This window comes from Coptis chinensis, chromosome 6 (genome assembly GCF_015680905.1).
Source record: "Coptis chinensis isolate HL-2020 chromosome 6, ASM1568090v1, whole genome shotgun sequence".
NCBI classification, from domain to species: domain Eukaryota; kingdom Viridiplantae; phylum Streptophyta; class Magnoliopsida; order Ranunculales; family Ranunculaceae; genus Coptis; species Coptis chinensis.
In genome coordinates this window covers 81031484-81058977 of record NC_141461.1, presented here as the reverse complement: position 1 = coordinate 81058977, position 27494 = coordinate 81031484, and the positions used below count along the sequence as shown (strand labels likewise).

At 38.0% G+C, this 27494-nt stretch overlaps 2 protein-coding genes and 2 pseudogenes across 3 annotated transcripts; 1 reads left to right on the top strand and 3 right to left on the bottom strand.

The window, feature by feature from the left end:
* Positions 1-139: 139 nt before the first annotated feature.
* Positions 140-3753, bottom strand: LOC147494756 (glyoxylate/hydroxypyruvate reductase HPR3-like). Of its 2 annotated transcripts, none has more exons than XM_086569257.1 (2): positions 2803-3753; positions 140-870 (listed from the first exon to the last, which is right to left on the bottom strand). In XM_086569257.1, the coding sequence occupies exons 1-2, from the start codon at positions 3262-3264 to the stop codon at positions 346-348; spliced, it is 987 nt and encodes a 328-aa protein (XP_086425383.1). In that variant the 5' UTR covers positions 3265-3753; the 3' UTR covers positions 140-345. The 2 variants fall into 2 exon arrangements, with proteins under 2 accessions (XP_086425383.1, XP_086425382.1); XM_086569256.1 differs by lacking the exon at positions 2803-3753 and adding an exon at positions 2147-2759.
* Positions 3754-4420: 667 nt separating this feature from the next.
* Positions 4421-5799, top strand: LOC147494755 (loganic acid O-methyltransferase-like). Its single transcript, XM_086568236.1, has 4 exons — positions 4421-4456; positions 4618-4998; positions 5146-5343; positions 5704-5799. The coding sequence occupies exons 1-4, from the start codon at positions 4421-4423 to the stop codon at positions 5797-5799; spliced, it is 711 nt and encodes a 236-aa protein (XP_086424362.1).
* A 1160-nt stretch (positions 5800-6959) lies between these two features.
* LOC147494754 (pentatricopeptide repeat-containing protein At1g77170, mitochondrial pseudogene) lies at positions 6960-7883 on the bottom strand (annotated as a pseudogene).
* A 3146-nt stretch (positions 7884-11029) lies between these two features.
* LOC147494753 (S-adenosylmethionine synthase 3-like) overlaps positions 11030-27494 on the bottom strand; it is a 57605-nt pseudogene continuing 41140 nt past the window's right edge.

Genomic DNA, 27494 nt, shown 5'->3' with positions numbered 1-27494 from the left:
GCATTTTTCAGAAGGGAACAATACACTAATCACAAAGTCTCTATCCCAGAAGTGTGACACCAGAGACATGGTTAATTATATATGAGTTAAAGTTAAAAGAAGCCTCTCAAGCAATGAAAATGTAATAAACCACAGCAGATAGCAAACATGCCAATAATGAATACTGGTCACATAGTTTTTTTTTTCAAAACTAGGAATTTGATCCAATAGTTACAACATTATTTGGAGGTAGAAATGTTTACCATAAATTAGATCAATAAGTTGGCATTTACCTGTCAACTTTACGTGTTCAGTCAAGAACATGAATGATGTAATTTGAGATCTTTTTTGAAGAATGTGAGACCCTTACTCATAATCTACTTGTGAAAGTAATGGTTTATTAGAAAAGAAAGCCTCCAAATTTGCTACGGCAAGTTCATGCAAGGCTGAAAAAGATTCAGGTGTGATCACGGCGCTGTGTGGAGTCATTACAACATTGTCCAATTCAAAAAGCTCTTTTGGAACGTGTGGCTCATTCTCGAACACATCCAAACCAGCACCTCCAATCTCTCCTTCAACCAAACAGCGGACCAATTCCTTCTCATCAACAAGAGCTCCACGTCCTATATTAACAATAACTCCATCCTTTCCCAGGGCTGATAAGACATCCTTGTTGATGATGTGGTGGGTTTCATCAGTCAATGCACAGCAAAGGATGAGAATGTCGCTGTTCGCAGCAAGATCACATACACTTGAATAATAAGGAAACGAAACAGACTCTTTCTTCTTCCTCGAGCTGTACGCAATGCTGCAGCCAAAAGCTTGAATCCTTTTAGCAACTTCCGAACCAATGCTTCCCAGCCCAATGATCCCTACTCGCTTTCCTCCCACCTGCAATCATCATCATAGCAACTGAGAGGATGCGAAAAGTATTATCTAATATACTTGTATCAGCTATTAGAAACATGTATTTGAATGTTTTTGTAAATGAAGAGGAAATCAAACGACATCATTTTATATTTTTCCCTCTTTCAGATCATATCATCTAATGAAGTATATACGAAGTTACATTGACAAGTGTGACCGTATCCGACACAGATATGAAGATGTTTGACACAGAAAGATACAAAAAAAACAAAGGTATATCACATACAATAGGTGTTTGTGTCAGGTCCGCCACGCACATGTGGATACGTATCCGACATGGATTATTTTTAATGTATGGCGTGTCAATGTAACATAGAGTATATAACTTTACATTCAGATCTTAAGAACCACTAGAATTTCCATATCTCAAAAACCAAGCTGGCAAGCTTGAATCTGCATAGTGCATTATTTGGCAGGATCATCAAAGAGGGAATACAAGATTATTAACCAAGACACCACTTAACAATGGCCAATTATTATTATAAAAAACCGCAGGCAAAAAAGTATTGTTTTCTCAAAGGTTCCCTTGAATTTAATGTCCTGTTTTAAGTTGACTAGCAGGAAATAATTGGAAGGTAGCAGAGACATTTTGTAAGGTGCGTACTTATTACCTAATGCAAGAAAAAGGTCTGCATTGTTAAAGAAAAGAGACTACATGGTGCAAATACTAATGGAACAGACTGGAACCAAGAAGACTGCTATCTAATTAGAGTTTGCAAAACAGAATAGAAATGAAGGCAACAGAGACAGAACTTGTGTCATTGGGAAATTTTTTTAACACTTTCTTGTAAGAACAAGAAATATTATGTATATAATCCAACAACACAACTCAAAAGCTATGGAACAAGAAAGCTAATTCAGAACACTATCGATTTCGCTTTCTGGTCAACAATTTTTTTAACTGAACAACAATGGATGACACTAAATTTTCTATGTCTCTGCGCATTCTATCTTTGTAAATTTTCTAACACATCATCTCATCATACCTCAAAGAGAACAAAAAACAGAAAGTAAGTTAAGCATTGTGCATGTGTGTAACAAAGAAAACTAGAACTACAGAACTAATGAGAATATATATACCAAACTTAAAATCTGAACCAATTTCAAATGTCCTGTGCAGGTCACAATTTGACACAATACAAATGTCAAGCTCAAACATCATTACACATTACAATGACTCAAAACAAAAGCAACCAACATGTCAAAAATATACTTAACAAGCATGGAAAAGAGATATAACCTTATGCCCAAGAGAATACTCTCCCTTTAAAGGCCATAAACCAGACCTAACATAACGGTCAGAAGCAGAGACCTTCCTCAAAACATTTAACAACAAACTAACAGCACAATCAGCAACATCTTCAGAATACACGGTTCCAGCATTAGTTACAACTATACCCTTACGTTTACACTCAGTCAAGTCAACATGGTTGACTCCAGCACTAGTACACACTATACATTTTAAACACGGAAGACTGTCGAGTATATCTGACGTAACGGGTTCGGGATCGCCTATAATAAGCAAAACTGAGAGTGACTGAGCATGGGTTTTCAAGAATTCCAGGAGGGGTATGTTTGGGTAGTCTGTTGGGTTTAGGAATTGGTATTGTAATAGTTTTGGGAAGAATGTTTCGATGAATTGTTTTGGAGGTGTACCAAAAACTAGAATTAGTGTACGTGATTCTTGATTGCTTTCATGCCTTTCCTGATTCATCATTTCTTGTCAGACCTTTAGATATTACTTTTGCACTTTTACGTTGGAAATAGCGACTGCACGTGCAAGTTATATATATCTATACATTAAATTTCGGCGAAATGCCGATGATAAATTTGTCCAGTTCTTTGCTTAATTGCGTAAAATACAAACAAATTAGAAAGTGAGAAAGAGGCAATGACCTTATGACCGAGATGATATTCTCCCTTCAAAGGCCAAAGCCCAGACCTCACATACTGATTCGAAGCAGATACCCTTCTCAAAACATCAAGCAAGAGTCCAACAGCACAATCAGCAACATCTTCAGAGAAAACAGTTCCAGCGTTACAGATACTTACACCCCTACGTTTGCACTCACTCAAGTCAATATGGTTGACTCCAGCACCCATATTAACAATACACTCTAAAGAAGGAACACAACTTAGAATCTCCAAGTTTATAGGCACTGAACCACTCAAACAAAGAATCACCTTAATTTCCTGAGCATGGGATTTCAAGAACTCGTGGAAGGGAGTTGTTGGGTAATCAAATGGACTCAAGATTTTGAACTGTTGTAATATTTTTGGAAAGAATGTGCGGAGTGTTGATGGGGGTGGACCAATAAATAGAACTAGTGGTAGTTCTTGTTCTTGCATTTCAGCCATGAGAAGTTTGAAGGATCAAGCTCAAATGTTTGTTTGTCTGGAATTGTTGGGATTATAGTTTTTGATCAATGATTAAGGACTTTTAATATGAGCTTTGTTGGTGAGTTCTGAATTTTCTATTCGGATTTTGACGTTTATTTGGACTGATTGCAACTTCTGTTCTGGTTGACGTTATTTTTCTGTTTCTTCTTTGAAACCTTGTCATTTAGGTAAGAGACCAGCTATGCGATAACCGGGTATTGATATTAAATCTCAGTAACCGTGTTAATCCACCGTACACCTGTCCATCCATTTAACAGACGCTATTTCACGAACCAAAAAACCCAACTATAAACTGAATCTTCCCAAAACAACCAGATCGTCTTCCTCCCAAATTTAACTTCCTCTTAAGAATATAAAGAAATGGAAATCGATCTTAAATTAAAGCCTAAAACTTATGGGTGTCTTACTTTCCAGTGTGTGAATTTCATTTGCTTTCAATCACTCGTTATCTTATATTGTTTTATACTTTTATCTAAAAAGCTAATCTCTATTGCTGCTAAAGTACACCATAACCATAATTAATCTGGATTATATTTTTAAATTACGCCGCCCTTTTTGAAATCCCTAAATACCCTTGATCAAATATTTAAACAAATTATTCAAACTAGTTTAATCGGGCACTCCGGAAATTGCATTGGGCAACCTAAAATATATATATATATATATATTATCTGGTACTAAGGAGATTTCATCTTCAGAAAATCCAATGGTCTCTTTTCAGCATGACGATGTTTCTATGACATTAATGAATAGTCAAGAAGAAGCAAATCTGGCTAGGTAGACTGCAATTTCGTAGACAACCAAAAAAACAGCCATATTTTGGCCGTTGGATCACAAAAAAAATCAAATGCCCATATCTAAACACCGAAAAATCAAATTACGAAGGATTTTCTCTGATTCGCTCCTATTCCTCTCTCCAATCTCTCATGGGTTCCTCTTCTTTCCATTTCTCATCCAAAAGAGTACTATTTTGTGAAGCAAGACATAAGCTCTGGATTTGAATTTGTTCCAGAATTATCGATGAATTTTTTTTGTTGTCGATGAAAGTCCTTTTGTACCATCCTTTTTGTACCATGATTTTTTTTGATATCGAAATGAGTTGGCTAATTTTTTGATGTTGAGAAATGAGAGGTTGTTGGCTAATTTGATTGTAAGTAGTTTTTTGTTGATTTAAACAAAGTAGGTTAAATAAGAGAGGTTGTTAGTTCTTTGGAATTTATGTCGAGCATTATGAAATGCTAGCTAACATTTTTTTAATTGAAATGAGTTTTGTAAGTAGTTTTTTATAATGGGCTATGAGATTGAGAGTAGCGCTGTATTTGGCTCAAGCTTTGGTTACCTAGTTCTTTTTATAATCGCCTATTTCCAAAGCAGTCTCTCCATTTTATTTACTATTCATATTCACTTCAATGGCTCTCTAAAGTACCAAAGGAGGTGGAAGACGTGAATTCTCCTGTATGGAATAAGGGGAGGATTCATTATGTAGAAGCACAAAAAGAAATGGTGGAGGCATATTTTGCACAATTTGTCAAGGACATGGAGTCATTTTTATCAGCTAGAGCACAGGAGCTTTTATCAGGGGGATTGATGGCACTTATTCTTCCAACTTACACAAAGGAAATGCTCTCCATAAAATCATTTCACCGTCCACTTGAAATATTGGGAAGTTGCCTCATGGAAATGAGCAAAAAGGTTAGTGACTATGAACGTTTCTTTGTCATAATCTATATATAGAGAGCAAGAGAAGTACCTTAAATCCAGATTCTTGTAAAGTATTAAATTAGGATCCACAACGTTTCCTATAGTACATTTCCTATGTTCTTGTCTAAGTAACTCCAGGGAATTGTGAGTGAAGCTAAAGTGGACCCCTTCAATATGCCTGTTTACAGCCCATCATCCGAAGAGTTGGAAGAAGTAATGAAGAATAATGGTTACTTTAGCATCGAAAGGTTAGATTTCACGAGCCTTTCAAGAAGAAAAAAAAAATTTGGGCCAAATGCAAAACATTTAGCATGCACATTAGAGCCTGGTCCGAAGGCATAATTGTTGAACGCAGGAAGAGAGATCATTGATGAGTTGTTTGTTCTGTTTGCTGGGAAAGTTGCAGAGTATTCACATATCTACAACTCTGAAAACAGGGTTAATGAAGACTTATTTGTCATTCTCCGTCGAAAATAATTTGTTAAGCATGCTGAGAAATGGAAACAATAATCTTAGTTTGTGCGGTTGTGCCAGTTTTATCAATTTTGGATCAAGAAAACTGGAATATGGTGTCAAATAAATAGTTACACAGTTGATTTATGAACATTGATTTCTTGTATTTACATAAACCATTCATGTGGATATTGTCTTGAAGCTTTCTTTAAGAAATTATATGATTTAAATGTCTTCTAACAGACATTTAGCCTCGAAAGTTTGGAGCTACTTGGTCTTTCAATGAAAATCAGTGAAGGCACTGACGCAGAGGCATTGAGCATGCTGCATGCATGTTAAAGCTGGTAGTCAGTATACACTTCAGATGTGAGATACTAAGACGAGTTATTTTTGTGCTGAGAGGAGAATATGGCGACAGAGATTACTCCATTCCTTTTGTCAGCTCAATCACCTGATGTGAATATCCAAACTGCAATTGAATCGAGTCTTAAGTAGTATCAAGAGCTAAGGATGCAGTTAGGAAGGAACAACTGATTCAACAGTGGGTGGTTATTGATGCTTCGGTGAACTTTGTTCTTACAACTGTTGTTCAAGGGATAACCCCTGCAGATCATGGCCTTGAAGTTTGTCTTGCTGCAAAAGGGCTTTGTATAATGCTGTTGATTCTAGAGTTTTAATTTTGGTTGTTAGAGTTTTAATTTTGTATAAGAATACTCTGCAGCGAATGTATAAGAACACGTACCACTCACTCTCCTTCTGTACTTTCAGTGCAACTTAATAACTTCCTTTATGAAACAAATTAGCCATTGGGATCGTCAAGTTGGGCAATGGTCACATGGACTAATTATCTCATCTAGAATATACTGGAGCAGGGATGCCCTTGTTATCATGTCAAAGTTGAATACAATTTAAGCCAGATCTTTGAACATCACACTGCACCAGACAATTCTAAATTCTGGGTTGTACATTAAAGAAAAAGTACATAGTACAGTAACTTTAATTTCATGAGAAATTAACATCAAAACCTAAAATCAATCACCAACTAATTGTATTATTTAACTTCTACAGGGAAAAGACATTCTTTTCAATAAGATATTCATGAATAAAAATTATATTTAATATAAACCGCAATATCAGGATATAGATCACTACTGCATCCAAATACAAAAACCTCATCTTGTCACGAAAAATGACACGGCGCAAACAACCAACTTCTGGCTTATGCACGACCTTCACTCTGAAATAGGAAACTGCACCAACTTTGCAGATGCCATTACAAAACTTGATTTTATAGGTCTTGCCCATTCACATGTTGCTGCCACAGGGAGGACAGTAGGGGGGAGGGCTCAATGCCCTTTTCACTACCCACACACTCCCTACTTGAGCTTGCATCACCGATGGAAATAGAAGCCAGTGACTTTGAAGCCCATGCCCTGGCATTCATTACCCTTCTTGCAAATTGCTACTTTTGCAACCCTCTTCTTTAATGATAATGTGGTTCATGAGTTTGTGGCTGGCATCTTCTTGACTCCTTGGTCTCTCATCAACATTCTTACCCTTGCCGTGTCTTCCCACCGCCATGCATCTGCATATACATTTGATAAAACTACATAGTAACCATCATTAAGTGGATCTAAAACCAAAAGGTGCTTGATAGCTTCTACAGCCAGCTCCACATTTTTGTGAACTTTACATCCACCAAGGGCACCCCACATAACCCCATTGGCCTTGATAGACATGTTCTTAATGAACTCATGGGCTTCTTGAAGGAGCCCTGACCTGCTAAGGAGATCAACCATGCAACCGTAATGCTCAATCTGAGGAATAATCTCATAATCTCTAGCCATGCTACTGAAAAATCCACAGCCCTCATTTACTAATCCCATATGCATGGCTACATGCATGCAAGAGCCCAATAAAGGTTACCCCATTTGGTCGAATACCAATACAAGACATCTTAGAGAAAAGCTTCAGCGCTTCCTCAGCTTGGCCGTGCATTGCATATCCTCCAATCATAGCCGACCATGACACAATCGTTCGTTCTTTCATCTTATAAAAACTATCCTGAGCAATTCCTAAACAACCACATTTGATATACATGTCAATCAAAGTATTACAAACTGTTTCAAATACTCATGAACTCTCTTACCAAGATCAAGTGTACCCAAATCCGCACAAGCGGCTAATACCGCCACAACAGTGACCTCATTAGGTGTTCCCCCAGCAGCTTCCATGTCAGTAAACATACGAATCGGCTCTTTCGAATTCCCACACTGAACATACCCCGCTATCATCGCTGTCCAAGACCTCACACTTCTCTCAAGCATTTCATCAAACAATTTTCTAGCCAACTCCATATCATCATCTTGCTTACTCAAATGGGTAATCATAATATTCCAAGTCACAACATCTTTTTCACCCATTTTATCAAAAAAACCTTTTCGCAACATCAGTAACTCCACAACAAGTATACATATGAAGTATAGTATTCTGCAAAAACAAATCTGATTGAAACCCACGTTTCTCAACTAATGCATGAACAATAAGACCACTAGAAAAATGACACAACAGTGAACAAGCTTTTAAAACAAATGAACACGTAAATGTATCGGGCATTATGTTAAAGTAAAGTATAATTTGAAGCTGAAATGGGTTGATTTTGGAGGTTGAAATGGGTTGAATTTGGAGAATTCAATTTTGGAGGAGTTGCAATGGGTTGATTTTGGAGATGAAATGGGTTGAATTTGCTGGAATGATTTCAGTGCTAGAGAGAGGAATAGGAGAGGCGGAGAGAAGGAAACCCTTCGTAAGTATGACTTTGATACCCCTGCCTTGTTTATATTAGATTTGGGCCTTTGATTTCTGATTTAGATTTGGTGATCCAACGGCCAAAATTTGGCTGTTTTTTTGCTGTCTACGAAACTTATGTCTACGAAACTTGTAATATATATATATATTACAAGTTTCGTAGACATAAGTTTGCCCAGTTGCTAAAAAATAAATGTTTTGTTTTGGACAACCCCCAATTACATCAAGATAACCTATTGCAACCATTCACCCCGCCTTAAAGACTCCTCAAAGCTTCTCATTCTCATACACCCCCCACATTGAAAACTTAACAAACTAAATTTCCCTCCACATCTCAATGAAAAGTCAAAACACTACTCATTATCATACATCCCCACATTGAAAATCCCTCTATATTTCAATCAAATTAAATCAAAACACTACTAAATCAAAACACTACTCATTTAAGTTAAACCCATTTAAATAATTTGAAATTGACAAAACTCATTTATGTAAAACCCATTTAAGTAATTTGAAATTGAAATATCATTTAATTTGAAATGAAAATATATATTTTAATTGAAAGTCCAAAATCACAACTGTAACGAGACCCGAACGACCTCTCATATCATTGGGATGTACTTCCAATCGATGCCATGAGGTCGTTTAAATATATAGCGGAGCGGTTTAACAATGTCATTTGAGCCCAAAGTTTCAAATGACCATATCATATCGTTGGGATGTACTTCCAATCAACGCCATGAGGTCGTTTGGGGACTCTCTTTGGCGACATGGCTGGGTCGTTTGGACTAAAAAAAATTGAAAAATTCATTTTGTTTTTTACTCACTTTCATAAGCTTGATTAACCCTTAACCAAGTACAAACAACCGTGAAACTAAGAACCAAGCTCAAAACCCACTTCCCAAACCAATCCTAACAATGGCCATTATCGATAATCCTTTAATCGATTATTTGAAACATTGAAATACTTGGTTGTTTCATTATTAATTTAAAATACTTGTGTAGCCTTCTTTCTTGTCCCATTGTTCGTGTGTGAAGAGAGATGAGAGTTGAGAGAGAAAAAGAGAAAATGGCGATGGCGGTTTTTTCAATTTCTTTGTGTGAAGAGAGTTGAGCCAGAGAGAGATGATAATGGTTGAATAGGTTTTCCGGGTTCTTTTAGGGGGGGGGGGGGTACTGGACCTAAGTGATTGGACTTCGTTGTTGGGCTTGGGCCAAAGGCTGCCCAATCTAATTTGGTGGGTGTAGGATACAGGACCCATTATTCAATGTCTTTAAAAAGGACTACTTCGTCATTTTAATTTTTACTATCGTTTATACCCTTAAGTTGATATAATACCTTTAAGGATTTTTGTGTAAATTAAAGCCGAAAATCAACTATATGCCACTGTTCAACTGTTCACAAGGTACTCCTTTGCACTAAAACCGAATTTATTACCATTTATACTGAATTAAAATGCTATGAAACCAGACGGACGCCCTTTTCTCTCTCTTAACTCTCCCCTCATTCTACTACAAAATAATTGATATATACCTACAGACAAGAGCCGTAGCCTTAGATCTAAGCCTACGGACTTCATCTGTAACACAGCCGTCCTAATTTGTTATGTCGGCATAGCCTATGGCATGGATAAAATCCGTCAGCACTGTCCGTCGGCATAGGTTATCTATTGGGACGGTTTAATTAGGGATCTTGTCCGTCCGCATTGGTTAACTACGCCGACGGTTTTATATGGGCTAATATCTATAGGCATTGGTTACCTATACCAACGGTTTGGTTTAGGATTTAGTCTGTAAGCATTGGTTATCTACGCCTACGGTTAATGTCCCCAAGGATGGGCTGACGTGTCCATTTTGTAAAGATGAGATCAGCCAAGGACAATGTCCGTTACAATAATTAATTTTTTTTTTCTATATATATTTGCATAATTCAAATTGTATCATGAAAATTGAAAAGAGTTTTCCTGCTGATACAAATTTTATGAAACACCAAACCACAAACCAACTTACAAAATCTGCAACACAAATCATATATCTCAAGTAACATTCATTTTGGCAAAAAACATGTTCAATTTCACATCTTGAACTTACAAAATATTCACTTCACATCTTGAAGTTACCAAATATTCACTTCATATCTTGAACTTACAAAATATTCACTTCACATCCCCAACAAGCTAGCCATACATCCACAACCAGCAGTTAACCATGCAAAAAGAGCCTAAGAGCACATATTGGTTTTAGGCAAAAAAGTTCATTCAATAAACAATTCAAGAGGACGAACTATGGGATACAAACACCAACAACTCCTTGGGTCATATAACACCTCCTTGCACAACCTGACCAAGCGTCCTTACCCATCCATTATGAGGGCATGGCAGTGTTGCGTTATGGTCACGCACAACTTGGACAAATTTTTGAAGTTCCCTTCTTCTAAAGTCCTTTCCCCATACTTTGTGTTAGGATCGACGTCTTGTATAACACCTCTAACAACTATATCAAGCGGCCAACCTCCACGTAATTCACAATCTTTGCCAATGTAGTACGCATTTCCCAGCCGCAAAAAGAAAACATTTTAATTATAAATCTTGATTTCAAGTTTAAACCGTATACATAAAGCCATAGAACCTTGTACCACATGCCAAACAAATGCAGTCTTTATCTAGTTTTTACTCCCGTCAATCCAAATAATTTCACTAGCTACTATTACATGCAACATAAAACAAAAGAAAAAGAAAGTAAAGTTGTCAAATAAAGACAAAAGAACCAGATCAGAGACAACTACCATCAAGTTCCCAGATAGTTAGGCTTGGGGTTTTGTCCACTTGAGGGGCTTAAGAACTTCCCATGTGAAATCAGCGTCATCCCTACCAAAATGACCATAGGCTGCTATCTTCAAAAACCTTCCATTTCCACCTCTCTTGAGGTCAAGGCTGATTGCAATCATACCAGGCCTGAAGTCAAAAGTCTCCTTTACAATCTGGAGGAACTCCTTATCAGGGATTTTGCCAGTACCATAGGAGTCCACAAAAATAGACATGGCTCAGGTACACCAATAGCATATGACTTGGGTAAGGGGCACAAAAACATACAATGGAGATGAGGACAGTATGGACACGAGTGGGAACCATGGCTCCACCTTCGTTAATGTACTCAATTGTGACGTGGGTCTTTCCATTTGGTCTCAACCAGGGGCAAGTACCATCCTTGCGAACTTCAGAAAGATGGGCACCAAGCTTGGTAGCTAGGAGATGGGTAAGGGGAATCAACTCAGGAGTCTCATCTGTGGCATAACCAAACATATGTCCCTGATCACCAGCACCAATATCTTCAGGGTGCTTAGTAAGATGACCATGAACACCCTGGGCAATATCAGGGATCTGCTGTTCAATATTAACAAAAACCTTGCAGTTGTCGGCATCAAGATCAACATCATCCGACACGAAACCAATAGTATGAAAAGTATCACGAACAATCTTCTCGTAATCTACATTAGCCTTGGTTGTAATCTCTCCAAATACCATCCGAATGAAGTTACTATCTAGATGAAAGGCGTGCGGAAGTAGGAAGGCAATAGAGTTCAGAGATAGGTCTAGCTCATTGATAGCTATAAAATGAATAGTTTACCTACGAAATGAACGATGAATTCAAAACGTAAGTAAACTAAAACTAGACTTAATAGTCTCAATTATCAAAGCTTCTACTCTCGATGCGAATTGCACTAAGTGGAGTAGGAAGTTCGTTCCACTCCTAGTTCCTTAGCATGGATTGTTTTCTAAGTCTAAGAAATCAGTCTTAAGTCAATGAGAGCTTTTACTGGGCGGGAATTAGACTACGATGCAACTACCCACCTAAATGCAACTAGTCGACTATCGACAACCAAGGGAATGCTACGTTGATTCGATGTTAAGGAGTTAGAGGGGATTGATTCCACCTTAACTCAACTTAATCCACTAGCGGACGAAGTCGTCAGAATCCGAATTGAATCCGCTACGAGAACAATCGGTTCTTCCTAATCCCTAATTACACATGACATTCCTACCAATTAATAATTAGCATGTGAACGATTAAACCCATTCTCATGGTGAACTAAACGTTTCTAGAGTGGAAAGGAAATTACGACGATTCTACGATAGTGAGGAATCAAGCTTTCATCAAGGCTTCTCAACCCCTCTAATGGAGGTTTAGCCTTGAATCATTCGCAATCATTTCCATTTAGATTAAAAATAAACATAATATAAAGCATTGAAATTTACTAATTTAAACAATAATGAAATCTAAATTAATGACTAAAATGAAATAAGAACAAGAATTGAAATTAGATCTAGAAATGGAAATGACAAAATCGAAATTGATAAAAAATACTACTTTATTGATCTAATCAAATGAAGAACAAGATTCATTTGTTTAATCTAATACAATGAATTGAAACTAATTAAACTAAGTTCTAAAACTAATTAATGGAGGCTAACTAATCTAGGTCTAACTATCTACCTAACCTAACTGCCATTAACAATGAGTCAAGCTTTTGTTTTTATACATCCAGATCCAAAAATCGTGCATGGGCTTGGAGCCATGTTTTGGGCCAGAGAATCAGGCCCAAAACCCAATTCTTTCAGTCCAAAAAGGCCTCTTCAGCTAGATTTGGCTTCAACAGACTTTTCGTCCACTTTTACTCCTCTGATTGGGTCAAGGCTTGAACCATTGCAAAGCTCTTTCCGAGCCGGTCGTTTTGACATAAGGTAGGCCCAATTACGAGGTCTGAGTCCAAAGATATGGCATTCGGAAGTTCTGCTGACTTTTGCTCCTTTATCTCGCTAAAGTGGCACATTTCTGCACATAATGGACTTTGAAACCTGAAATGCATAAAAATACATAATCAGTATTAACTCTTACTTATTATTCACATAATTGGTCTAACAGTATGATTATTAAGGGGTTAAAACTACAGTTTTGGGCTCTTATCAAACCACCCCCAAACATTATTTTGCTTGTCCTCAAGCAAAGATGAGAAATTAGAATAAGTGACCAAAAATGGAGTTCTAACTACTCTCGTTTCGCTGAGTGCGATTGCATTGACCATATGCAACAAGGCTTTAAACCACTAGGAATTCCCCTAGTGGACGAAGTTATAGCCTCGTGAGAGTTTTCCGATGAAGGTACTCACAAACTTCATCTATACTACAACGACTAAGAAAATAAAACTATTGTTTCCTTATTCATGCTCAACTATCTATACATCTCTAGCAATTGAATAAGAATAACCAAGTCAGAAACCTAAGTTAATATATGCATAATAATCCATCATCTACAATAAACATATACACAATGAGTAGTACTATAAAATGTTTAGCGAGGTTTGTTTTCAGAACTTCTGAATAAGCCCTTAAGTAGGTTCTCACAATAATAGTCAAGAAACAACACTCTGATTTTTCCACTCAAGTTAAGCTTATTCCAAGGTACAGTGGGCACACTTTACCTTACAATCTCAATGACACATGTGAAGCCTCGAGTCGATCAAACACATCCGCCACTTTACTATCACACTAACCTATTCCTAATTGAGCTAGAGGTCTTTATTAGGTGTAACGGGGATTAGGAGATGGTTTAAGAAGGAAGGAAATGGATATTCAAAAGGACAAGTCTGAGATAATAGAGTCTTCATATTATGTAACTTAGAGAAAACCTTGTTATTTTCTTTTGCTTCTATACTTTGTTTCCATCCTTAGCCATATTTTTTTTTTCTTTTCTTTGGCTTTTGACTCCCTTTTATTCTATTTTTGGAGTTTTTATTTTATTTCTATTTTTATTTTTCTTTTCTTTGGATGGAAACTTATTTTCTTTATTTTCTGAAGCACTAACTAATTTTTGTTTACATGTTTTTTTTCTCTTCTTCTTTCTTCATCATTCTATTCTCAGACTTATTCTAAATTGGGTAGGTTGATTTATTTATTTATTTATTTTTTATTTTGTTTTGTTTTTAATGGGGTAAAGGAATTGTGGTTTATGGAAGGGCTAATGAAAGGCTCAAGGGGCTTAACTAGGAAAATAATTCATAGGTTTGAATTTTCGGCTATATCGATCCAAAGAGGGCCTAAATTCTCGCTTAGGATATGGTTTAGTGATCAAGCAAGTGGACGTGTGATTTCTCTATCCGGATTTTACTTCTCCCTTGTGTCATTTCTCAAATGTTTCACTCATATAAGGCTTTAGGCTATATTCTCACAGGATTTGTAGAATAAGTACTCTAGCCTAGATTTTAAACTTCATCGCTAACAATCATAGATACTCATGTAATATATTTATAGATAGATGTAAAGATTATTACCTATATATTAACCTAAGTTTCTAACAATTATTCTGACGCAACAGCTACGTGAGACTTCTAGATTGTTAAGAGCATGGAGAAAGAAACAATACCAATATTCCTAAGTGTATAGCATAACTTATTTATTTATATTTTTGAATTTTTGAAATTTTAACTAGAAAACAAATGCATATTATACATATTTATATCCTAGCAGATGTCTTAATTACACGTGTTTCTATGCCCCCAAAACAAGAAGCATGCTTTGTCCTCAAAGCATTTAAATAAAGAGGGTAGGAAAAATACCATCAAGCGCGTGAAATTCGTAAACATCCGCAAAACAAGGTTAGAACGCACTAATATAGGAAATAAAACCGACGCGAACTCTATAAGAGTTCCACCCATTATGGGGTTAATGTAATTAAATTGCTTGGGACATAAGCGCACACTCAACGTAAACTAAAACTTACCTCCACTCCCGGCTGTATTCGGTCATCTTCGTCATCCTCTACTTCTATAAAGAAGTGAGGCTCCTTCGCGTCCTGCCATGCTATGATAATTTGCCAGGCTTCACGCCATTTATCATCTATGGTTGCTAACCTATTAAGTGCCACTTGGTCTGATGGGGTGTAGGGTGCAACTGGTGAGGTTGTATCCGCCACCCCTTGCCAAGTCATTGCACGGAAAGATCGAATAATACTATTGGTGGGTCGCACCGTGTCTACCCTAATCCAATCCGTGAAACGTGTACAAAAAACAGGAAAGAAACATAGCATAATACGTGAAATTAGAACAGGCATAAGAAGGTACTTATGCCTCATGGTATGGGCTCGTGCTAAACTAGACATCAAAGTTCTGGGAAGGTCATAGAACCGGCGTCCCGTGGCTAAAGCAAGGAAAACGCTGCAAGTGGCGTCATTCACAGAAGAAAAACGCCATTCCCCTAAAATGTTTAGCATAATCCAAAACATAACAGTTCCTATGTTCATGGACAGGCTACCAAGGGCAACGTTATAGTCCCCTTGGTCCTCAATACGGAAAATGCCTGCCCCATAAGCCTCGTGCAAAGACTCATAAGTGTAGACATGCATATTATCGACCCAATAGCACCATGGGTCTTGTATCTCAGCGGGCATAGCAAGTCCAAGAACAAATGCTAGCAAGAACCTGGTAATTTCCATTGGTTCATCGTCAATGTTGATGGAGAACACTTGTTCTCCGTCCGGTCTCTCAAAGAAAATACAGTTATTATAAAAATAAGATGCAAGTCTTTGGAGAATAAATTTCAGCCGGTCTTACCATAAGAGGTTCCACCAACGATGTGATCACCTCAAAACCAAGCACCGTGAAGTAGTGCTTTGGAACAAATCTTGAAAGACTGTTCGGTATTATTATAGGAGATGTCATCTCAAAACTACACTCGAACAATTGCGAAAACAACCGGCACAACTCGCATGGAAAACTGGAATTTTTTTCGGTCCACGGAAGGCATGAGCGCTGAAGGCTTTTAACTAGAGCGCGAAGTCGCAGCTCTTTGTATTTTGGGATTCCAGTGTTTGGCCGAAGTCGCTTTTGACTTGGGCGTGGCGGCCTCGAGCAAAATTTTCGTCGAAGTGTAGCGCGAAAGCGCTTGCAGAAGCTGGCAGGGCCCCGAAGTTGCAGATTTGCAAAAATGGAGATCTAAACGTGGGAATCGCGGGTGTGAAAGGTGAGTGATGGAGTTTAGGTGTAGTGTGAGTTGTGAGGATAGATTGTATCAAGTTTATATAGGTTTTAAGTTGCTAAAACGGATCGAAGTTGCCAAAAGTATTTACGGCAGTTTCGAAATCCTAAAATTTCCAAACCCAAAACGGAAACAACTCATTTTCTTGATTCTAATTCAAAACCCAAGATCTTTTAGGTTGATTTTATGATTGAATGTACCTATTTAATCTAGATTTCATCCTACAATGATTCTCACTCATAGATATGCCTAAACGGCCATATTTTCACCTTTACTCCGCGAATAAATTCTAACACTAGGGTTATATAAAAATAAAGCTTGAATTGATAAAACCACCCCCCCAAACAAGTTGGGAAGGTGGGATCAATATGAAACAACCACACATACTGAAAATAACCCCTTATATTAAAATTTTCATTCGAGTACCTTTCCTACAAAATTCAAAATACTAAAAATAAAAGTTACATTACAATAAAACAACAAAAATAAATAAAACAACAACCACTATCAATCCTCGGGACTTCTAAACACCTCGCCATCGGTGGCGGAGGGCACACTCTCTAGTGGTGGCTCCCTGGGCTTCCGGGTCCAGCAGCAGCCGCCCTTCGCCGACGACGCCATGCCTCGTGAAGTTGTGTCCTCGAAGCGAGTCCAGATGAGGTGGGAAGCGTGCAAGCATGTCCACTCTAAACCGGGCGCTGGCCTCCATCTCGCCCGCCGTTTGTTCATCTCTCATCCTCTCTCTGGGTGCGGATCTCAAAGTTGTGATGAATAGTCGCTGCCGAGTCCGGGAGGTCTGCACAGATAGTGTTTAGTGAACGATGCCCCTATGAAGCATAGCCATGCTCGCGCTCGCATCGATCAACACCTCCGAAGGCATCCCAGATCAAAGTAAGTCACGCCCTCCTCATCCTCCTCCCGAATCATCCTCATCCTCCTCCTCTACCTCATCCCATTTCCCTATCCGCCCGGGCAATATCCAGTTGTTTGGACACACTCCCTATAGATACGCGGGTTACGGTGCGGGGTAATGTAAATCCTATCGACGGAGTCGCTTTCATCTTCAAAGATGATCTTGGTAATTAACACGGGAAGAGGTGCCAAAGACTTTCCGACCCCCTAATCATCATGCTCAAGAAAAACTCCAAGATACAGAAATCGCATTACGCTCTTGGAGTACTCATAAGATATGGAGGCGTGGCAGTCCGATGTCATCGACCTTGTCCTTCCCTTTAGGACATTCGACTAATCCAGCCGAGTCAGAAATTTGGTTGGTCCCGAGGATGCCCGGCGCATTACACAATGGAGTTTGTATTGTAGCTCCCATTGATGACATCCACGCCCATCAAAGGCTCTACCCGTCAAACTGGGGCTCTCGTAAAGTGGCATTCAGATGGATTCTAAAGGCGAATGCCTAGAATCTCACCAACAATCCGTAGTCAACTCCTTCCTCTTCTTCCTTACCAACACAAAATCCTACTCCCCTCCAACTCCCTGGTGTTGTAGAACCGCCGGACCAAGTCTTCGTGGTAGAAGGCTTCGGGTCGAAAGTACCATAAACTACTCCAGCCCCTACTAGCCATTTCGTCACCGTGAAAGCGGCGTGAAGTGGTCGGCAAATGAAAACTTGCTCCCGTGATAATTCGGGCGTTGTTGAGCCATCTAGTGTTTGGAATGGAGTGGGGGTTTAACTATGATGTGGTGGTGGTGGTTTAACTTGACCGACTGAAAGAACAGTGGTGGTGGTGGAGTGGTGGAGGGCAAACACCAAAATTTGTAAATTTCGTGGTTTTAGTGATTTAAATCGGTGGGGGTTGTGGTGGTTTGGTTTTAGAAGATTTGGGGTTAGGATTTGATTTTGGGCGTGGGTTTATTGTATTTTCTTTTTAATTTTTATTTTGTTTAGGTTTGGAGCTTTGTTAATGGCGGAATGGAGGAAAAATAACGATGAACTGTTGCTAAAGATAAGGGCGCGAGCGCGCTGGTCTTGGGCGCGGGTTGGGCCCAAGCCCAAAATCGAAATTTTTGATTTTTTTCGATTTTTCGCGAACTTCAATTCAAAATTCCGCCGTTCGGGTCCGATTTTTGCGAATGAGATATGGAAATGATCAGGAGAGAATTTCCTATCCAATGATCCATAAAACACTCTATTCCGACTTCAGGTGACATACGAGATAGTGGAAAACGCTTGAAGTGCGTGCATGACGTAAGTTATGCTTAACGAATGAACTCTAAATTAATAGATTATGTCAATCCGAATCGTAATACAATTAAACGCCTAAGCAACTCTAATGGGACATAAAACATTTTAGTACGGAAATTTAACACTCTGACCCCCCAAACAAATTTTTACAACGGCTTAGAAAATTTGTTTTAGCAAATGGGTCTTTTAAAGTCAGATTCCCGAGACTTCCTAGATTACTATGTTTTTTTTTATTTTTTATTTATTTATTTATTTTTTAGAAGGAAAAACAATAAGCAATAAAGACATAATTCACACCATAGAGAAACATGACTCAAAAATCCGAGAAAAACATGCAAGAGTGGAAAACGTAAATTATGTGAACCGTGGACTTAGGATCCGGTACTTACAGCCACACACTCCATAGGGAGGGCCCGGTTACCTTAATGGTGCACTCACCAATATATTAAAGTGAAAGGAAATGCACCAAACACATAAATTGAGTCGTTTATAGTCAGATACTCGAGACTTTATCTAAAATATATGTATGAACATGCAGTTGATCATATATCAACAACCGAAATAGTTGTGGATCATTCCATAAATAAATATCACAGAAAACATATCCAAACACAATGAAACACCAAGATTCCCTATGACTCAACCTAGTGAAATGAAAGTGAAGTCGGATAACCATATTATGTAACCTATCATGCACCTTAGTTTTCATTTTTGAATGAGTGGGTGTTTTAGTAAATAAGTGTGGAAAAGTGAATGGTTGTGGAGAATATGGTGGATATGGATAAGTTGCAGAAAGACACGGCATTACACAATGAGGATGTGGTTTTAGCAACCGAACTCATTCATTGTGTGTAGGGGACCGCCTCAATTCTGAAAATGAAGGTGTCAAATAGTTTGTCCTTCCTCAAGTATCGTTTTGCTAGGAGGATTTAAAAAAATTATGAAGCGGGGAGAAACAAAAGGATCGAAAGTGCAAACTCGAGATTCCTTTGAAAGGGTGGAAGGAGGGAATCGAGGTGGATGTTGTGCAAGTTAGTTCTTGATAGGGTGAATTGTCACCTACAAAAAAAACTCATCGAATTCCTCATCTAGATTGGTCATATCCACATTACTATGGTAGTCCTCTACATCTTTGAGAAAGTCATCTATCCCGCCCTCATCAATAATATGTGCATCGAATAGTGTAGGGATGAAAATGTTGAGTCCGACTTTCCAAAGGAAAGAATTTTGGGGCATATGACTATCGAGAACGTGTTGTTGAAATAATCTCGGTTTAAGCTCTCGATCATCCGACCTCTCCATCCATAGATCTAATCGGGTAATCGCGGTCCTTGTTTTAAAACATTGACTTCAACAAAGAAGATGGCCAAAAGACATGGACATTGAACCATCACGGCAATTAATGAGCGATTGGCGGTTGCCGTGAAAGGACGCCCTAAAATGATCGACAGAGTCGTTAGTTTACGACTCAGATCGAGGACTACAAAATCAGCCGGATAGTAGAAATCCCGAACTTTTACCAAAGACATTTTCGACTACACCCTTAGGATACTTAATAGACCGATCGCCTAATTGCAACGCCATTTTAGTGGGTTGCATCTTGTCTAGACCTATTTGTCTATACAAATAAAATGGGAGTAAGTTAACACTAGCCCCCGTGTCTAATAACGCGTCGTCGTGATAGGAATCTCCTAAGGTGCATTCAGACATGGGGCGATCTACGTGGTCCTTGTACTTAACAATTCCATTATTTTCAGATAAGGTTGGGAATTGTTCTGTTAAAAGGCGTCTTTTGGTATATTTGTCTTTACGCCTAGTAGTACACAATTCCTTAAGAAACTTAGCATGATGTGGTAGCTTTTTAATAGCTTCGAGGAAGGGAAGGTTTATAGTTAGATTCTTAAAACGTCCCCTAATCTCCTCGTAATTTGTATCCCTAGTTAACATGGCTAATTTTTGTGGAAACGGTGGTTTCGGCTGTCATATTTAGCAATGGTATCACCTGGATGTTTAATCGTGGCTTTATTGTTTCTTAGGTTGTGTTGTAACCGTACCTCTACATTGGTAGGCTCTTCAGTTTCTATTCGGTATCTAGTAAAATAGTAGGTGTAGGGGCTATTGGTGGGGTAACTATAGGCATAGTTACCTTGTTATCAACCACTTGAACGGAGAGTGGTGATGGCATTTATCTCACCTACATTTTCATATTCATTACTAATATTATCGGTTACCTCAAAGGTTGTGTTTGTTGTTTTAGGATTAGGTATTGCGTGACCGGCAACACACCTTTGGTTTGGGCTTTATCTTGAGCCAACTATTGGGTTAAATTATTAACGGATTGTAGAAGTTTGTTGGTTAGATTGAGCCATGGTTTGGAAAAGTTTTGGCTCACTTGTATGAAGGTGTCAAGGCGATCCGGTTGTGTGGGTGTAGTAGTCACGGGTGGTGTGGATCGAACTATTTCACATGAATTATTTATGGGTGGATTTTGATAATTATTATTGACCGAACGATACCTCTATTAGCATTATAATTATTATAATTACCTTGACCTTGTGCTTGACCTTTGTCGAGGTTGCACTTGGTTGTTATAATTATTAAAATTACCCCGACCGCCCTTGTCGTAGTGGAGCTTGGTTAAAGCCGCTCGTTGGCCTAACATATTGATTATTGTACCTCTGAGAGGTGTGACGTGTTGGTTATTTCTCCAACCGGAGTTGGGATTTTGTCTCCAAGGGCGTTAGGTTCACTATTAATGGAACAAGCCTGTTCATAGGCTATAGGACGATGGGAGTCGGGATGCTCGGGGACTCCAAACGTAAACTACATGGGTTTGAATTTACATTCATGACGGGATAGGCTTTTGTTGTACGTAAATGGCCTCTACCTTTTTTAGTGAGTGATTCGATTAGAGTTTTAAGCTCGAATCGTGTTTAATTTCAAACATACCGCGCCTTAATTGTTGAAGAAGAACTAGCGGAGGGGGAGTAATCTTCACTACCCCCAATTATTATTTCGCTTTAGTTTGGTCCTCTAAAAATTTATAAGCCTCCGAGGCTCCTTTGCTTAAGAAACTACCCCCATTCATTATGTCAAGGACTTCTTTATGGTGGTGTAGAAGTCCTTTGAAAAAGGCAATTTAACTAACGGTCTTTCGCTAAGTTATGGTGTGGACACTCTATAAGCAGATCGGTGAAACGATTCCAAGCCTCAAAATGATTCATGAGGATTTTGTCGAAAGAAATGAATCTTGGAAAGCATCTCATCTGTCTTTAGGGGTGGGTAAAATGTTCCATAAACAAATTTGAACAAGTTTAGCCCACGAGTCCACGTAATTAGGCTTTGGCGTTAAAAGAAGACGCCTTTATCGGCTAAGGTGAAAGGGAATACCCTTAATTTAATTTGTTCCGCACTCAACCGTAGGATGGTGGAATGTTGTTAGGACTTGTTCAATCCTACGCATGTGCCGATAAGGTAACAAATGAAAACGGGTAACAAATTAAAATATTTGGAGGGATTCTGAAATCCCATTTGGTCCGCTAGAACGATGCAAGATTTGGGGCTATCGCCAAGGCTTTGTAGAAGTCCGAGAGAGGAGTCTCTCTTTCTTCCCCATTATATCAGGTGGTGGTGTGTGTGAAATAGTAGTTAGAGGTGTAGTGGGTGGTATACTAGATAGATTTGATTGTTGATGTTGTTGTGTATTTACGCTCGGGTGTTTTTGTTCGGCCGACCTTAATCTCATGCAAGACTAAGTCGAACTTAACTAAACATGCAACACTCCAAACAATTCGATATACTAGTATAAATCTCTAACCGGGGAGATGCGAGGTGTGGAAGAAAGGAATACCTGACAAGGCCCTTGTTTCGCTTTATGAATAGCGCCTTGTTTACGCTTGTTCGGTGTATAGAGCAGGTTAGAACACTGAAAAATATGAAAGATCAAAGTTTGAATCAAACCGCCGAAATCCGATAAATTTAACATTGCCAAGGCCAAGATAGAAGGCCTTCAGCGCTCCGAGTAATTGTCAAATTACAGTGTTTTTAGCGCGGGTCGCGCTCCAAATGGGGGCGGGTCGCGCTCAGTGTAAATTCGAATTACAGTGTTTGAGCGCGGGTCGCTTTTGGTATGCGCTGGCAGCGCTTCGGTAGACGAAATTCCAGAACTTAGCGCTGGTCGCTCTCCTCTTCTGCTGGCGCCGCCTCCGCGTATTTTCTCGCTGAATTTGTCACGCTTGAAATGGGCAAACCACAGTAGATGAAACAAACAAGGGTGGGTGGGTTTAATGGGACTTAAAAATGACTACTTCTACAAGGAAAACAATGCTAAAGTGCAACTAAGATGGCAGCGGCGCCATTTGATAACCGTAAAATGGCGCGAAGTGTATAGTGAATTGCTTTACGAAGTAACTACGAAATAACTACGAAATGCTATAGTTGCGCTCTGTGGTAGATCAAATTCCAGTAACTTAGCGCGGGTCGCGCTCACCTTGGGGGCGGTCGCGCTCAATGTAAATTTTCGCGGAATTTTTCAAATCTGAAACGGAGAACCACAGTATGAATCAAACAAGGGTGGGTGGGTTTAATGGGACTTAAAAATGACTAATTTTACTATGAAAATAATGTTAAAGCTAACTATACTAAGATGGCAGCGGCGCCATTTGATAGCTATAAAATGAGTAGTCTACCTACGAAATTAAGTGGATGAATTCACAACGTAAGTAAACTAAAACTATCCTTTTACACTCAATTATCAAAGCTTCTACTCTCGATGCGAATTGCACTAAGTGGAGTAGGAAGTTCGTTCCACTCCTAGTTCCCTAGCACGGAATTGTTTTCTAATCTAATTAGTCGGTCTTAAGTCTATGAGAGCTTTACGAAGGGGAATTAGAGTACGATGCAACTACCCACGAAATGCAACTAGTCGACTATCAGACAACTAAGGGAATGCTACGTTGATTCGATGTTAAGGAGTTAAGAGGGGATTGATTCCACCTTAACTCAACTTAATCCACTAGCGGCAACGAAGTCGTCAGAATCCGAATTGAATCGCCACGCAGAACAATCGGTTCTTCCTAATCCCTAATTACACATGGCATTCCTACCAATTAATAATTAGCATGTGAATGATTAAACCCATTCTCATGGTGAACTAAACGCTTCTAGAGTGGAAAGGAAATTACTTAACGCATTCTAACGATAGTCGAATCAAGCTTTCATCAAGGCTTCTCAACCCCCTCTAATGGAGGTTTAGCCTTGAATCATTCCGCAATCATTTCCATTTAGATTAAAACTAAACATAATATAAAGCATTGAAATTTACTAATTTAAACAATAATGAAATCTAAATTAATGACTAAAATGAAATAAGAACAAGAATTGAAATTAGATCTAGAAATGGAAATGACAAAATCGAAATTGATAAAAAAAATACTACTTTATTGATCTAATCAAATGAAGAACAAGATTCATTTGTTTAATCTAATACAATGAATTGAAACTAATTAAACTAAGTTCTAAAACTAATTAATGGAGGCTAACTAATCTAGGTCTAACTATCTACCTAACCTAACTGCCATTAACAATGAGTCAAGCTTTTGTTTTTATACATCCAAATCCAAAATCATGCATGGGCTTGAGCCATGTTTTGGGCCGCAGAATCGTGCCCAAAACCCAATTCTTTTCAAATTCAAAAAGGCCTCTTCAGCCTAGATTCGGCTTCAACAGACTTTTCGTCCACTTCTGCTCCTCTGATTGGGTCAAGGCTTGGACCATTGCAAAGCTCTTTCCGAGCCGGTCGTTTTGACATAAGGTAGGCCCAATTCGAGGTCCGAGTCCAAAGATATGGCATTCGAAGTTCTCACGACTTTTGCTCCTTTATCTCGCTAAAGTGGCACATTTTCGCACATAATGGACTTTGAAGCCCGAAATGCATAAAACACGTAATCGAAGATTAACTCTTACTTATTATTCACATAATTGGTCTAACAGTATGATTATTAAGGGGTTAAAACTACAGTTTTGGGCTCTTATCACTCATGCAAATTTAACTACAAGTATTACAGTCATAAATATCCTAGGCAGATGCAAATGCAGAAAGTAAAAATTGAACTATAAGTATAGTCAGAAATATCCCTGCATATTCACGCATTGGTAAAGTTATCCAAGAGAACCAACCACCCAACAATGTAAATGGATGCCACCTCACTAGGATGAGTATAGATGGGGCAGCCAAAGGAAACTAGGTCCAAGTCTTCTCCTTCTAAGTGTTCCCAAGACCCTATGTCAATTTCACAGACTTTGTACTTATAAACTCATACCACAACCTCAAACTAGACACTCACTCATATACTTTGTGCTTATGGTCTCATACCACATTTCCCTTAAACTACCTACTTTCAATAAAATGATGACAACCTAAATATTTAACAGAGCACTTGGACTTTGATGACTAACACGAGAATGAGGTGATGTAACATTGTCAGTACAAGTTCCTCTTTGGCTCATGAACATGGCTCTAACCTCTTCCATCTGCCTCAACATTCTAGCATCCATATTCGCCTCCATGGCCTTGATCCTCCTCTCAATTTGAGAGTTTTCCATCATCAAACCATCATTCTTTTTCATCAAAGAGTCCCCCTTTCGCAACACAGTTTTACAAACCCTTGTATCGAGGCACCGGAAACGACCCCTGCTATCTCGCCCATGCTAACAACCTATTTTCAGTGAACAACATTGAGAAAGTAGACAAACTCAAATAACAAGTTACCATGAAATGGCAATAACTATACCTTGGCAACAACATCTCCAGCCAAATCATTTTGGGACTCGGGATGCTCGGTGATAAGCGTAAAAACGTAACTATACTAGATTACTCTAACTTATTCTTACGTTATCAATTATTTATTTCCTACTCTCACATATATATTCATGCAATATATAGAGTATGAAATCGTTCCACTCTTAACTCTCTAGACTTAAACGAATTCAACTAATCAAACACAAGGAAACAATGGTGAGAGCAATATTTATGGATGTGAATTTATACTATGAAACTAAATATATGAATTTAACTTATACTAATTTAATTAAAGCAATTAAATATGACTTGAATAAAATATGGAGAAGAGTAGAGAGAGATTGAAATCTACTTTTTAATTTTTTAATATGCTAACATAGATTTGTATAGAAAACCATAGTCTAGATATTCTCACACAAGGTTAAAATATAAAGACTAGACCTTTAATGATCCTTAATTACTTTATAATATCTCTAGTCATAAACTAATTATCATGAGAGAAAACTTGTTTCCATTCTCATGGCAAACTCACTATTATCTAGTTTAGGTTAAACTCTTCTTATCTCTAAATAAAAAAAACCTAAAATTGAAATTCTATCTAACAATTTTATACTAACAAATCAATTCCTCATCAAAGCTTCATTGAAACCCTCTCTAATGGAGGTTTAGCATTGATTCATGGGACTATCATGAACAAAAGAATAAGAAGAAGACATAATAGAAAGAGAAGCAATTGAATTGAATAATAATAATAACTTAAAGGTATTTTAATGGAGATTTTATGGAGGCTACAATTATAAATCCTAATTACTTAATTAAACTAAATTAAAGAAAGGGGAGAGAGTGTGAGCTAAATTATTCTAACTAATGGCAGAGAAAGAGAATAAAGTTTTGTCTTCATCCTCTTTATATAGGAGAGGATTAAGTTTACAATTTCATGCATGGGTTTGGAGCTGTGTTTTGGGTCACTAAATCAAGCCCAAAACCTAATTACTTAAGTCCAAAAATGGTTTTTCTATTAAAATTTATTGCAATACCCTTTTCATCCACTTTTACTACTCTGATTGGGTCAAGCCTTAGACCATTAGAAAGGTCTTTCCGAGCCGGTCATTTTGACATATAATAGGCCCAATTCTGAAGTCTGTGTCCAAAGATATGTCCTGCGAACGTTCTATTGACTTTTCTGCTCTTTTTCTACCCGTGTTGACTTTGACTTTTCAGCTTTGACTAGGCTTTAAAAAGGTTTTTTCTCCTTTAAACTTGGGCTTTAATCATATAATTTCTCTATCAAGCAATTTGACTCCTTCCTCTTTGCAAAAGTGACGTATTTCTTCACATAATTAATTCTAAAGACCTGAAATACACAAAAACATGCAAACATTACTGACTTTTATTTATTATAAACATAATTGGCCTAAATATAATACTATTAAGGGGTTGAAACTACAGTTTTGAGCTCTTATTAAACCACCCCCAAACAACATTTTGCTTGTCCTCAAACAAATATGTGAAATTAAAATAAGTGGCAAAAAATGTATTCCTAACTACTCTCGTTTCACTGAGTGCGATTGCATTGACCATATGCAATAAGGTCTTAAACCATTAAGAATTTCCTAGTGGACGAGTTATAGCCTCATGAGAGTTTTCTAGAGAAGGTACTCACAAATTTCATTTATACTACAACGACTAAGAAATAAAAGTTATTGTCCCCTAATTTTATTTCAGATATCTATACATCTAACTAGCATTTAAACAAGGATCATCATTCTAACTCCTAAATTAATACATACATAATAATCAAATCATCTTAAGATAAACAACTATACAATGAACTATGCTATGAAATGCAATGACGGATCTTTTTCTGAAACTTTTGGGTAGCGTGCCTAAGTAGGTTATCATAAGGAATGTGTCAAGACACATAACACTCTGATTTTTCCACTCAAGTTTGCTAACTCCAGTGTGCAGTGGGCACACATTTCCTTACAATCTCAATGACAATCCAAGGAAACCGAGGTCGATCAAACACATCTACCACTTACTATCACACCAACCTATTCCTAATTGAGCTATATGTCTTTATTTGGTGATACGAGGCGTAGGTATTGGTTAAAGAAGGAAGGAAATGGATATTCAAAAAGACAAATTTGAGAAAATAGGGTATTCATATTATGTAACTAGAGAAAACCTCGTT